The 14,390-nt window shown below is 46.2% G+C and overlaps 2 protein-coding genes across 3 annotated transcripts in view; both read right to left on the bottom strand.

The window, feature by feature from the left end:
* Positions 1-240: 240 nt before the first annotated feature.
* On the bottom strand, positions 241-4,954 carry GOT1L1 (glutamic-oxaloacetic transaminase 1 like 1). The gene is made up of 9 exons (XM_003984822.5): positions 4,704-4,954; positions 3,759-3,940; positions 2,908-3,019; positions 2,551-2,660; positions 2,253-2,345; positions 2,009-2,159; positions 1,337-1,502; positions 692-834; positions 241-444 (listed from the first exon to the last, which is right to left on the bottom strand). Exons 1-9 carry the CDS (start codon positions 4,816-4,818, stop codon positions 296-298), a joined length of 1,221 nt encoding a protein of 406 aa, XP_003984871.2. The 5' UTR covers positions 4,819-4,954; the 3' UTR covers positions 241-295.
* ADRB3 (adrenoceptor beta 3) overlaps positions 3,807-14,390 on the bottom strand; it is a 24,582-nt gene continuing 13,998 nt past the window's right edge. The window contains exons 2-3 of one of the 2 annotated variants that reach the window (XM_045055122.1): positions 6,607-6,730; positions 3,807-3,940 (exon numbers count right to left, since the gene is read on the bottom strand). In XM_045055122.1, the coding sequence (XP_044911057.1) occupies positions 6,708-6,730 (23 nt within the window). In that variant the 3' untranslated portion in view covers positions 3,807-3,940; positions 6,607-6,707. Of the gene's footprint in view, positions 3,941-6,606; positions 6,731-14,390 lie in introns of those variants that run through there. The other variant, XM_045055121.1, reaches the window with a different exon arrangement.

Here is a 14,390-nt window from a genome sequence, read left to right as displayed (position 1 = left end):
CACCAGACACCAAATTTGTTGGTATTTTGGTATAACAACCCAAACAAAGACACCACCAAATCAGGGCCTTAATATAGTATGTGTTCAATAAACATGAGATGGTCAATGAAGATAGACATTCCCTTTCTCTCTGGGCCTTTTTTCCTTGCTGATTCCAGACCAATGCTTCATAAATAGACAGAAAGAGAGAGTGCTTTGCAGAGAAATGAATTGCAGCAATGAATAATCAGCACAGAATTTTTGCAAAGACTAAAGCTTTTTATTCTGGCCAGAAGACATTGACTGTCTGAAGACATTACTGTGAGCCCTTGATGGAAAGGACAGCCTCATTGATGCTCTGAGTGATGTAATCTATATTGCAGGCATTGATGCAGGTGAAGTTGATCTGACCATCCTTGGGGATGTAGATATGCTTTTCCTTGACCAGGTACTCCACCTGTTCAGCTGGTGATAATCACAGGGTCTGAGATACAAAGGTGGCCACCTCTAACTCTCCTCTAGCCCAGGGTGGATTACAGAGAATAGGGAGTGTCAGCATTTCTGGGGATCCAGAAGGGTCTTTAAAGCAGCTCTACTTCCCTCAGGAAAGAATCAGACTCTGAGGTGAAGCTAGGGACAGGTCAGTGAAGTTTAATGCTCAATCATAAGCCCAAGGCCAGAAAGGGTGAGCTACCCCCTCTTAGATACTTACAGTTGAGTCCAAGGTAGCTATGGGGCCCACTCTGGTCCGTGATGTGATCCCAGGAACCAGGGGTTCCCAGGAGCCGGAGCTTCTCCTTCACCTTTTCCTTGGTCAGCATGATGTCCTCTACAAGTCCTTTCAGGCTGTGCTTCCTGCGAAAGGAAAGGCAGCAAGGAATTAAAGTATGAGGTTCCACCCTCCCCCTGCTCTCAACCTCCTCATTGCCATTCCATTCTTCTTCCCTTCATAAGCCCCAACCAGGGTGCCTGAGGGCACACTAGGAGAGCCAGGGATCTGGAATGATTATAAATAGGAGGAGAGTTTCAGCCCATATAAATTAAAGCAAGTCAAGCAGGCTTGTAGGCAGATTTTGCCAGAGTAGCAAACCCTTGATGCTGCCTAACCTCCTCCTGCAATCTGAAAGAGTTCAAGTAATTCACTGGACTGTGTCCAAAAAGAATGTCCTCTTACCCCCTCCCCCAAGGTAAGGCAACTTTTGGCATGGCCCCTACAATTAGTACACAGTGGGTACTCAGCAATATTGATGAATGAATGGAGTCAAAGAGGCAAGGAAGAATCCTGTAAATAGGCAGGTCTACAGGTATGTCTAGAGGCTCTGCCATCCCCCTTCCTGCTCCCACCCTCTGCCCTTACCATTCTCCCTGAAGAGCAGGGTTACAGAGGATGGAGGTGATAATGCGAGCACCCCTACTGGGAGAGTTTAGCCACAGGGCCCGGGTGAGTGTCATCAGCTGGGAGAGGACACATAGCAGGAGCTGGTTGTTGAGTGCCACCACGACCAGGATCCCCACTCCTTCATCTGCAGCATTGAAACAGATACCCCTCAGTCTCCTCCTCCATTACCAGAGCCTTCCTTTATGACCCTACCTCCAACCTTGTAGAAGAGAGGGTTGGACTACAGGGCCCTCCTACTTGTAGCCTAGCCAAGCAGCTATCCAGGCCCCAGGAAGTTGCCAGAGGCTCTTCTTCCAGGAAAAGTAGCCATAAGTAAGTGTCTCAAGATGGGAGGCACTTGAAGGATCACTAAGTCCTACCCCTTCATCTTATAGCTGAGGAAACAGAGGCCCAAAGGGGCAAAATGATTTCACTGGAGTCAGTTTTAGTGGCTAGTTTTAGTAGCTGAATGGAGACAATATCACAGAACCTGACTTGTAGCTCGGTGTTCTTCCCATCTGCCTCCATGGTGCTCTCCCTGGAGGCCTTGGCTCTCTCCAGACGGTAGAGATGTCAAATACATCATTAGTGCCATGGCCATGGCACCATTTGAGCACTAGGTCTTCCCTTGCCCTTCTCCCCATACTGTACCATAGATGCCAAAAGTCTTGGACAGAGACTGGCTGCAGAAGAACTCAAAACCTTGAGACACAAAGTATTGTAAGAAATTAGTATCTTCTTCCAGGTCCCCGGTGGATAAGCCTTGATAGGGAATGTCAAAAAATGGGAATATCTGCTTTCTCTGTAGGAGAAAGGAGAACAGGAAAAGGATGAGATTGGTGGAGGAGATGGTGGATGGTGAGAGGGAGGAAAGTCAGGTGGATACTGGCCTCACCTTCATGCTGGCCATCAACCTTGCCCACTGACTTTGTGTCAACTTGCAGTCACCAGTGTTTCCAATCACAAAGATACAGCCATGTGGGGCCTGCTGCAGGTAGACATTGTCTCATCAGGCATTTCCCCTACCAAGTGGGAGTGGTACCAGGGCCCATGGAGGAGAAGGGATCCTCCATGTTGGTTCCTACTAAACAGGCAAATCCAAGCCTAGGAAAGGTCTTTCATGATGACAGGGGTGGAGGGGAGGAAAGGAAAATAAAACTGTAATCAGGTGTGGGGAGAAGATTCCCCTCTACCTCCACCACATTGAGAAGCACGTTGGGGTCCACGCGCAGCTTCTTGGGGTCCCAGAAGGAGTATTCGGAAACTTTAAAGCCCATGTCCTGGAAGACGAGTCCATGTGGCTCTGTGGGAACACAGCCCCCCTCCAGTTGGTACAGAAAAAATGGCGGCAGACATGCCAGAGAATGGGCCTCAAGGTCAATGGCTGAAGGTGGGACAATAACAGGAAAAGGACAAACATACTTGGCTCATCCACACCATTTTGTTCATGACAGAGAGTGAGAAGGACGACAGTGAAGATTGCAAATGGGGCAGGAATCAGGAACAGGGGAGAAGAATCTTCTGTCACCCTCACTTTGCATAATACTCACCTTTTCTAGAAGAAATAATGTAAACTGCTTGAGAATCTTGACGCCAAATTTTGAGGAATTGGGCCCCAAGTTGGAAGGCACCATTGTCACCAACAGTGTGCACACCCCCTACCTGCCAGCAGAAAATAAAATGAAATAACTCTTGAGGGGAGCTTGAGTGGCTTAGTCGGTTTAGCGTCTGACTCTTGATGTTGATTCAGGTCATGATCTCACAGTTTGTGGGTTTGAGCCCCGAGTTGGACTCCATGCAGAAAGCATGGAGCCTGCTTGGGATTCTCTCTCTCCCTCTCTCTCTACTCCTCCCCTCATTCTCTCTCTCTCTCTCAAAATAAATACACTTTAAAAAAAGAATGAACTCTTTAAAAAAGAGTAATAGTGATATTAGTGCTGCCTCAAATCCAGACTATTTCTTTTTTTTAGTGTTTATTTATTTATTTTGAGAGAGAGAGAGAGAGAGCATGTGAGTGTGCAGGGGAGGGGCAGACAGGGAGAGAGAGAATCCCAAGCAGGCTCCACACTGTCAGCTCAGAGCTCCACATGGGGCTCTATCCCATGAACCGTGAGATCATGACCAGAGCCAAAATCAAGAGTCAGACGTTTAGCCGACTGAGCCACCCAAGCGCCCCCTGACTATTCCTTTCTCGAAAGAGCTTGTACATCAGCAGTGTGGTTCTTCAGGTTCTGATCCTGGCTCTGCCCTTCACGGACTAAGTCTCTGGACTCTGAGTCTCAGGGGTGTCCTCTGTCAATGCCAGGGAGCCCTCCAAGGCCCCTTCCGGGTTTAAGACTGTGCAACCCCAGAGCCCCACTCCCTGTATCTGGGTGAATAAACAAAGGGCCCTTCATCTCACCCTGTTCTCCACAATGACTTGGTTGTGCCTTCCAAAGAGGAGTTTCAAGGAGGCCTGGATGAATGATTTCATGCCCATCACCGGCATGTACTCGTAGTTCAGAGAGGGATCCTGTGCAATCTGCAGTCGGGTCTTGCGCACCACGGAAGAAACCCAGGGCTGGCCTTTGTTACTCATACAGACTGTGAGGGAAAACCACAGAGGGAGCTCTGGATGCCCTGCCTCGGGGCCTCCAGGTCTGGGCTCTGCAGATAGCCCACAAACAATTCATCTGTCTTGGCTTTCTTGGGGCTTTGGAAAGTTGCCTAGGAAAAGACAACTTTTTTCTTCCCTCCCCTTTATAAAAACAACATGCTGTCAGTGAATGTGTATAATTTTTGTCTTTTTAAAGACAACTGAACCCTATGCCATTTTTTTTAAACCTATGTCACTTTCTTTAAAGTTTTTTGTTTTTGTTTTTGTTTTCGTTTTTTTTGAGAGACACAGAGAGAGGAAGGGGCAGAGAGAGAATCCCAAGCATGCTCCACACTGTCAGGGGTCGAACTCACAAACTGTGAGATCATGACCTGAGCTGAAATCAAGAGCTGGAGGCTTAACTGACCGAGCCACCCAGGTGCCCCTAAATCTATGCCATTTTAAAGGGCAAAAATGATACACCACACGTACCGTATATATACAAGGCTGAACAAAGGTAACCCTGACTTTCACAGTGGCAAGGGCTGGCTGCATTTCACAAGAGTCCATTTTGGGAGCCATTCTTAGTTCAGGAACAGAAAAGGGGAGAGGATCAGGGAAAAAGTATAGTGCCCAAGCAGACCCTGAAGCATAGAGCCAGGGTAGAGGACATAGGTCTTACCCCATCCCTGGAAGTCCTAGTGAAAGGCAAAGGGCACAGAATGATCCAGGACATTTTCTGCTTTTTTTCCAAAACCATAAGACATCTACCTTTATAGGCCAGGAACATCTTGTTAGGACAATTGTCTTGCTTGTAGGTCTTTAATAAGCTGCCCTCTAGCTTCTGGGCTAGGGGCACATCCAAGAACACTGAAAGGGTGGGCATCACTGAGATACAAGTATGGCCAAGCCTCTGCTGTCCCGTGCTCCTGCCCCAAAGCCTTCCCCCAAGCCTGGCCCAACCAGGGCTGCCTCTTTCCAGAACTGCAGCAGGTCCAATGCAGAGGCTCCAGATCGCTGGTTACCAGAGCAACAGAACCCTACAAATCCTGGTCTCTGAGGGGGTGATTCCCGAAGGCTATGGGAATATTCCATGGCAGTTGAGAACGATCCCCTGAGAGAGTGGGCAGAGAGCAGGGGGTGGGAGGACCTGGAATTACTAGGCACCTCTCTCTACCTCACTGCCTTCTCTTCCCCCAGTTGCCCAATCCAAAATAACAAGGCAGCCCCTTGGAAGAAAGGGCAAGGCAACAAGGCTCCTGGGCCAGGGGAGAGCTTCTCCTGCAGAAGTGAGAACCTCAGACCCAGCCATGACGCAAGTTGAGGGATACATTTCAAAAGTTTCTGCTTTCATTTTGCTAAGGGCCCCAGATTTTAAAAGGAATGGAAAGAGAGCACTGTTTTTTTCCACAGTTATTTTAAATAAGACTACTATGTTTAGAAACAGTATAATACGGGGTACCTGTGTGGCTCAGTTGGTTAAGCATCCAACTCTCGATCTTGGCTCAGGCCATGATCACAGTTTGTGATTTCAAGCCCCCCATCAGGCTTGGTGCTGACAGTGCAGAGCCTGCTCGGGATTCTCTCTCTACAACTCCCTCGAGCACATGCTTACTTGCGCTCTCACTCTCTCTCAAAATCAATACATAAACTTCATTTTAAAATTTTAATTTAATTTAAAAAAAAGAAGCAGTATCATAGGCAGCTCAGTAAGCCAATCCTATTTTCTCTCAGTTCTAGAGCCAAGACTTCTACATGTGTTAACTGGTTCAGCGGTAGACCAAGCAGCAAGTGTAGACGGCAGATATCAAGGGCAGAAAGAGCCAGTCTCTGTAGGATCAGTCTTGCATTTTGCTTTCTTCTTTTATTTATTTTATCTTATTTTATTTTTTGGTTTATTTTGAGAGAGAGAGAGAGCAAGCAAGAGAGGGGCAGAGAGAGAGGGAGGGCTCGAACGGTGAGATTATGACCCAAGCCGAAACTAAGAGTCAGACACTTAACCAACTGAGCCACCCACGCGTCCCTCTTCTTTTATTTTTCAAAAATAACTTTGCAAGCCTGGAGCCTGCTTCAGATTCTGTGTCTCCCTCTCTCTCTGCCCTTCCCCTGCTTGCATTCTCTCTCTCTCTCTCTCTCTCTCTCTCTCTCAAAAATAAACATTAAAAAAAATTTTTTTTAAAGGGATGCATGTGTGGCTCAGTCAGTTAAGTATCCGACTTCGGGTCAGATCATGATCTCACAGTTTGTGGGTTCGAGCCCCACATCCGGCTCTGTGCTGACAGCTCAGAGCCTGGAGCCTGCTTCAAATTCTGCCTTGTGACAATTGATTATGAAAATTATCCCTATTATGATAGAAAACCTTAAAACCCAAAAAAACTTTAATGAAGAGCACAGATTTCCTACAGTCAATTTATAACCACTATTAACATTTTGGTGTATTCCCTTCTGGTTTCTTTTCTATGATGTTTATGTCTTAAGGTAATTGATATCAAAATTTACATGTAATTTACATGAATTCCCACTTCACATTTCAGTTGTGAGAATTTTAACATGTGTGCCAATCAGAACTGTTTATGTTGCAAGTAATTAAAAAAAAAAAAAAAAAAAGCCCAGCCCAAAATAGCTTGAGCAGAGAGATCATTTATTGGCTCTAAAACTGACCAGCCCAGGATACCTCTGTTTTCAGTTGCTGTTCAGTTCAGAGTGTCAACGTGCCATCAGGGTTCCGGCTTCATTCTCTGTGATTTCCTTGGCTCTGCTCTTCTAGATGCATCTTCAGCTTTGTTCGCCAGCTGACTCTGAGCATGGGAGCAAAAGCAAATGTAGTACAGGTACAGAACTGATGAGGGAGCATAAGTCGAGCTGAAGGCAAAGCACAAGCTAACACACACATCCCCCCCCTCCCCAGGTGGGATATATGTGATAGTCCTCAGGCACTCCTGGCTGCCTAAGAGAAGAAAAGGACGATCTTGTCAATAGCCTAATCTCCAGACACCTATAGACTCAGTTTATTGGAGCCTCAACATCACCCTCTTCTTCATAGTGGTGTAGAGAACAAAGGCAGAAGGAAATGGCAGATAAAACTAAATTTCCGTATAACCTGCAACCCATTGGCAAATATTTGAAGAAGGCAGAAAAAACATTTCTCCAGGAACTCCCTACTCACTTAATGTAAATGCTTTGCTACAGGGAAAAACAATCTTAGCTTGACAATAGTTAGGCCTCCAGTATCCTGAGTCTTCTTTAGCATATGAAAATGTCTTTGGAAACTTCCCCTTGACTTGACCTCCCCCAACTCCCAGGTAGATAACCAGTCTCTCTTCAAGGTCCTGGGGCAGCTCTTTCTGTCCCCAGGTCCTGTCCCTGTGCTTCAGTAAAGTCACCTTTTTGCACCAAAGACGTCTTTAAGAATTCTTTTTTGGCTATTGGCTCTGAACCCCATGAACCCCACCATCACCCCACAACCTCATCATATGATTCCCAACGTGTGGTTATGAGTCTTTTCATCTGGACTCTGAGCTTTGGTGCATACTTGGTGAATACTTTTTCTTTTCCTTTACTCCATCTCAGGGGCTTTTTGAGAAATATAGTCTTATTGGTACACTTTCATGTCAATTGCTCAGGCTGCAATCCTTTAGCCCGTGGCTACTCTATGGGGAGGAGAAAGCCTGCCTTTTGGCTGGAAGTTAATACCCTAGTTGAAATGGTAATACTGATGAAGGAGAATGAGGCAGGCTGAGCACAAGGTAGCACCCACCATCTGCCCCTCCCACCCCCCCCACCCCCACCAGGTGGAATATGTATGATATTCCTCAGACACTCCTGGCTACCCAAGAACAAAGGAAAGGGGTTTAAGTGTTTGCCATGGTAATGTGGGCAACTAAGGTAAATGAAAAATTAAATTCCCTTACTTCCTACTGCTGATTGCCAAGTCCTTGAACTGGCAGAGTGACCTCCCTCTAGGAGCTCAGCTGCCTCGATGATGACATTTTGCTAAGGGCAAAAGAGAACCTTAGCTTAACATTAACCCAACCTCGAGGATCCTGTAAGCCTACTTCCTTTATCTCAACTCCCCCAAGATATATGCTGGCAATCATGCTCCAAGCTTATGGCCCGCCAATATACATCTGAAGGGTCTCATGACTGAGATTTTATTAAGCAGTGATAAATGTGTTTCTCTAGCAACAACTAGCCCCTCAATGTCCTGGAGACCTTGCTTCCAAAATTCCTTAGAGACTTACTCTATCCCTGACCCCCTCCCAACCTGAGGATATATAATGGGTTACCTGTCAGGACCCCAGTGCAGCTCTTCCTGCCCATGAGTCCTGTCCCCATGCTTTAATAAAATCAGCCTTTTGCACCAAAGACATCTTCAAGAATTCTTTCTTGGCCATTGGCTATGGACCCTATGAACCCCCCCCCCCATCACTTCAAAACTTCATCATTTGGTGCCCAATGTGGAACTATGAGTCTTTTCATCTGGACTCTAAGCCTTCGTGCAAATTTGGTGAGTATAGCTTTCTCTTTTCCTCTTTTACTCTCATTTCAGGGTTGTTGTTGTTGTTGTTGTTGTTTTTGAGAAGTATGGTCTTATTGGAATACTTTCAGGTCAATTGCTCAGGCTGCAATCCTCTTGCCTGTGGCTACTCTATGGACAGGAGAAAGTCTGCCTTTTGGCTGGAAATTAGTACCCTGGCCACACTGGTAATAAGATTCAGAAACTTGATGGCCTGTCTTTATTCCTGTCCTTATACAAGTTGTCTGTCTTGGGCATGGGACAGCCACCTAAGTGACTAGCATGGCTGCCAATCTTAAGACTCCCGTGTGAGGTTTCCTCCTGTTTGGTCTAACGTGATCCTCTCCACATCTCTGGTCTAGCTGCTTCTGACCATGGGAACTCCACTGGGAGCCAGCTGAAACCAGTCCCCAATTGAATTAAAACCCAGCTGGGGACTATTTCCTAAGAAGCAAGCCAGCTGTAAGGACTACATGTGTTGAAATGTCACTTAGATCATGATGGATTTCTAACTACTGTTTTCCATCCTTGTCCTCAACTACAGAATTGGGTAATTTTGTAAAACTTTTTCAGTGTTTTCTGTGGGTTAAAAATGGTGGGTTCTGGGGTACCTGGGTGGCTCAGTTGATTAAGCATCCAACTTTGGCTCAGGTCATGATCTCGAGGTCTGTGGGTTCAAGCCCTGAATCAGGCTCTGTGCTGACAGCTCAGAGCCTGGAGCTTGCTTTGGATTCTCTGTCTCCCCCTCTTTCTTCACCTCCCCTGCTCGCACCCTGTCTCTGTCTCTGTCTCTGTCTCAAAAATAAGCATTAAAAAATTTTATTAAAAATACCAGCGGGTTCTTCATGGCCTTCTCAGCACAGCAATATGCCATTCATATGCCAGCATCCATTTGTAGTCTAATGTTAATGCTAATCCTTTGCTAGAGGGAAAAACAACCTTAGCTTGACAATAGCTAGGCCTGCAGTATCCTGTGAGTCTTCTTTAGCATATGAAAATCCCTTTGGAAACTTCTCCTTGACTCTGCCTCCCCCCAACTCTAGAATGCAATGGGGAAGTGGGGGGGAGAGCCAGCCTCTCTTCTACAGGGGCCCTTAGTGGTCAGTTGGTGATCACAGTGATTTTGTTCCAGGGACACCTTGGGTTGATTTGACACCTCAGGAACCTCTGACATATCCTGCATGCGGGACACCACCGGCAAGTCAGAGGGAATTTTTCTGGTAATGGACCTTCTCTCTCTAGGAGGAGCATGGGAGATTCTCTTTGGTCCCCAGGGGCTCTCCCTTGGGATGCCTCTTTAACCCACTGGAAAGCATTGGAATTGCAAAACTTGGGAAAGTAGTGATCTTCTTTAACACTGCATGGTCTTCATTGGATCCAGCAGTTAGATATCTCCTGCAGGAAACAAGGCAAATGAACAGATACCCTATCTAGGTCCAGCCCTTCATGGCTCTAAATCAGGACCTAGACTTAAGGACCTCTTGCAGAATGTGTTTGCCTGAATATGTTTAACTAGTAAACTCCCTCCTGACATATTGGATGTCTAAACAGGCCTCCACCTGATAGAACTCAATCCCTGGAGGAAGCAGAGGCCATCCCTGATGAAGGGGATGCTGACTCTCTATCTGTTCCTCTTCCTAATAGAGGGGGGCTTCTCCCTATTCATATCCCAGGTAATGGCTCTATTGGAGCCAACTGTGGTTAGTATCCCTGGACTTTAAGGAATATTCTCAAGCAGAGCAGCTGCTGAAACTCCCTTTGTTTCAGGGAAATTCCCTGTCTTCTCTGGCCTGACATGGACTGCATATTTCCACTTTGGAGGAAAACAAACATGGTGCCTGTTCCTCTTTTCACACTGACCACATGTAGAACCAGGAACCCTTTCCCTACCTGCTGGCAGCATCTTGCCTCTTCTGCCTCCTCCTGTTTCTGCACCACCTAGAGTGCGGCCTGCCTAACTGATTCTATACCATCCTCGGGGCCTGCAGCACCATTGGCTCCTCCTCCCACCCTCAGTGTCAAGGAACAAAGAGCACCCACTTGGACTGCCCATTTTAGCTTTCCCCACTAGTGCTCCAGGTAAAAATTGACAATGGGGAACAAATTGTCTTACATGGACACAGGTGGAACATATTTGATGTTTAAGCTACTTTAAGTTTGCTGGTTTGAGATAGACCTGTCTATCAGCATTAAATATGAAACTTTTATTCTACTAAGGTTTATTAAAAGTCAAATAAGCTTCTGTTATCTCTATTGCAATTTGTTAGCAAAAACATGATTTAAAATGATGGTTAATTCTGTCTCAAAGTTTTTATGGGTAATTGTTAAGATAGCTTTCAAAATCTTTGGTAACCTGAAACTTTACAGTTTTTTAAAATATTTTTTAAATGTTTATTTATTTTTGAGAGAGAGAGAGAGACAGAGTATGAACAGGGGAGGGTCAGAGAGAGGGAGACACAGAATCCAAAGCAGGCTCCAGGCTCTAAGCTGTCAGCACAGAGCCCGACGCGGGGCTCGAACCCACAGACTGTGAGATCATGACCTGAGCCGAAGTCGGACGCCCAACCAAATGAGCCACCCAGGTGCCCCGAAACTTTACAGTTTTGCTTCAGGTAAACACACACCCTGCTTCAGGTAAAACACCAGCCCTGGGTGAGCCCCGCTTCTCTCTCTCTCTCTCTCTCTCTCCCTCTCTCTGCCCCCCATGTAATTCTCTCTCAAAAAAAAAAATATATATATATACATATAAGAGAAAGAAGGAAAGAAAGAAAGAAAGAAAGAAAGAAAGAAAGAAAGAAAGAAAGAGAAAGATTGATTTAAAAAAACAATTCTTAAAGGGAGGTTCGAAGAGAAGGGCACCCTTATTAGCTGATCCAAAGAGCCAATTCCATTGCTAGAAATGTGGATCAAAACAATGTTTGCACCTAATGTCTATGTCCACATAAACATGGTATGAGGTCTGGACCAGTGGTCACTGTGTGTTGCTCTCCTTTCACTTTTCTAGATGGACTTTATAGCACTTTCCTGCCCAGCATTGAACATTGAATGTACTGGGAATGGTTAAGTTCATCTTTAGTCCATAAGCTGCAGTATTATGGGTAACCACTTTCAGATGAAGAAAATGCATCTCACTCAGAGATCTAACTCTGAGCTGGTTGTTGAATGTGAGTATGGGTTGTTCTCTTTGGGGAGGAGACAGTGACTTTTTTTTGCATGTGGAAAAATTTATTGTTAGTTTTAACCATTATTAAAATTACATGTTTGGGGAAAACAAGTATGGGCTGATGAGGTGGAAGGTAGAAGATGGTGATTTCAAAAGGTGGTGATTTTTTGCTGAGTCCACCGAGAAGCCCTTTTCCTGCTCTTTCTGGTAGCAGGCCCCACCCCACTCCCCAGCTTTGGTTCCCGAATCCTGAGTCACAGTGCTTGCTCAGACAAGAGGCATGTGGCTCAAGCCTGCTCTGCTGGAGTCTTGTTGGAGCTGGAAGAGAAGAGATTTTCATTACTCTCTAGTCATAGAGCTATAAGGAAATGATCCTGAAGCTTTCAGAAACTACTGCCCTGTCATATAGGAAACCCCCCAAAATGATGTCAACTGCTTGTGAAGAGAAGTTGGAAGAAAGAACATTTGTTAGATGACTCAAGTCTCTGATTCTTGTATCAGTTTAGATTTGTGGTTGCAAGCAACAGAAATGGACTCTAGCTGATTTAAGTCTCAGAGGGATTTACTGGAAACATACGGCGGCTGACAGAATTGATAGGGAAGTTGGCGATTTGGAAGCAGGAGCATGGCCACCGTCAAACCACAAAAGGAAGCAGGTGGGGGATTCTACTGCTGAACAGCAGATGATGCTGTGATTTGCCCCACCCTCATAGTCCTCTGCTTGGCCTCGGGAAGGCTGGCTGCCACTACAGGCCCCAGATATGGGACTTTGTTGCCACAGATTCTGCGTGGGTCAGGACCCTTGCCATACTTCCTTCTTAACCTGGAGGCCCTGAAGGCCCATGGACCAGGAAGTCCGTACCTGATTGGCTGACCCCATTCACGTGTTTCTCAGCCTCTCCTCCCCCCTCCTCTTCCCCCCCCCCCACCTCTAGCTAAGGGGGTGGAGCAGTTAGCCTGGTCGTTATGGCTTCAAATGTGGGAGGCCAGTTCTGCCTTTAGGAGACTTAGAAAATGGAGAGTTTGCCAAGAGGTACACAGTCTGGGCAGCAAAAAACGACAAATTTTCACAATTATATCACCCCTTTCCCTCTCAACTCCAATACCCCACACTTCCTCCCAGTAGTCTCAACTATTTCACAGAGTCTCAACTTATTTCACAGAGACAGAAAAGCTCTGGAAAGAGAGTTTCACATACTCCCATTACAGCTGCCAATCTATTTGCGTAAGTACCCACCTGCTCCGTCTTTTAGTGCAGTGCTAGGGCCCACCTCTTCTGTGCCCCATCCTGGTCGACCCTTCGCCTCTGTGCCCCAGGTCCTGGCTACACTGTCCGGCAGCTGTCCTTCCTCTCCTCTATAACCAGCCCCCTCCACTAGAACACTCTCTCGAACATACAAACAGGCATCAAAACTCCCACCTTAAAAATCAGGAGCACTCCACTGAACTCCCCTTCCTTCTCCAGCTGTTACCCCATGTGTCAGAGCTCATCTAAAGCAGAACTATGGTGAGTGGTGTGGGTATTGTAGGAATTAGAGCTCACGCAATTGGAAGAGGACCCAGGGAAAGAAAGGGCCATGGAAGGGAGTTGGAGAATTAAAGAAAAATCAGTAATCAGGCTGTCTGACGCACCTGCAGGTGGGCAAATCAGAGTGTAGAGGGAAATCCAGAAGCCAGGCACCTGCAGCTATAGAATTGGGACTAAGAAGGGAAAATGCGTGGAGAGGTCTATGGGAACATACGGCTTCTGTGCAGCTCCCTACATCTCTGAGTCTGCAGCCAACAGTTGTCAGAGTCAACAGGCTGGAAGCAGAGCTGGACATGGCATGGAGGAGAGTCTGAAGGCAAACCAGGACCCACCAGCACCTCTGCTTTCTGCAGCTCACTCTGAAGTCCTTCAGGTATTAATGGGTACTACTTCACTTCTGCCTCTCATATCTTGGCAAATTTTTCCTCTTTGGACAACTCTACCCCCAGAATCTAATATGAATTCTGGGAAACAGAATGCCACTTGCTTTTGCCTCTCCTTTAACCCTCCTGCTGCAGCTTCTAGTTGGCATTGCTGGTTCCTTCTATTTCTTTTTTTTTTTTAGGTCTGTGTCTTTTTTTTTTAATTTTTTTAACGTTTATTTTTGAGACGGAGAGAGACAGAGCATGAATGGGGAGGGTCAGAGAGAGGGAGACACAGAATCTGAAACAGCCTCCAGGATTCTGAGCTGTCAGCACAGAGCCTGACGCGGGGCTCGAACTCATGGGCCAAGAGATCATGACCTGAGCCGAAGTTGGCCGCTTAACCGACTGAACCACACAGGCACCCCTGGTTCCTTCTATTTCTGACCTCTATACGTTAGAATGCTCCAGGGCTTGGTCCTCTGAGTTCCTTTTTTTTTTTTTTTTAAATGCCTGGAGTTGTTTTTATTTTTTTTCCAGCTTTACCGAGATGTAACTGACATATGACATCAGGTAAGTTTAAAGTGTCCCCTGTGTTGATTTGATGCACTCTGAATTCTTCTCTTCTCTGTCTACAGTCACCATGCAGGTAAGCTTATCCACTCCTGTGAGCTTAAATACCCAGCTGTCAAATTTATATATCTAGTTACTTTTCTCCTAACCTACAGACTTGGAAATCCAAATGCCTATTGATATTCCAATAATTAATAGACTTTTCAAATTTACTGTGTCCAAAAACTTACACATAGCTTCATATCGCACCTCCCTCGCCCCCCACTGTGGTACGTGGCAAGTCATTGTGCCAGGTGGTCAAGCCAAAAATCTTGGT

This window comes from Felis catus, chromosome B1 (genome assembly GCF_018350175.1).
Source record: "Felis catus isolate Fca126 chromosome B1, F.catus_Fca126_mat1.0, whole genome shotgun sequence".
Classification (NCBI taxonomy): Eukaryota; Metazoa; Chordata; class Mammalia; order Carnivora; family Felidae; genus Felis; species Felis catus.
This window is presented reverse-complemented; position numbering and strand designations above follow the sequence as displayed.

Excerpts from the sequence above, each read along its gene's own strand:
- GOT1L1 (XM_003984822.5), bottom strand. The coding sequence starts at position 4,818 with ATGCCCACCCTTTCAGTGTTCTTGGATGTGCCCCTAGCCCAGAAGCTA. Across the intron at positions 2,346-2,550 it reads TGCTTCTCAATGTGGTGGAG|CAGGCCCCACATGGCTGTAT; the intron begins GTAGAGGGGAAT and ends GTCTACCTGCAG. Across the intron at positions 835-1,336 it reads CCTGCTCTTCAGGGAGAATG|GAAGCACAGCCTGAAAGGAC; the intron begins GTAAGGGCAGAG and ends TTCCTTTCGCAG.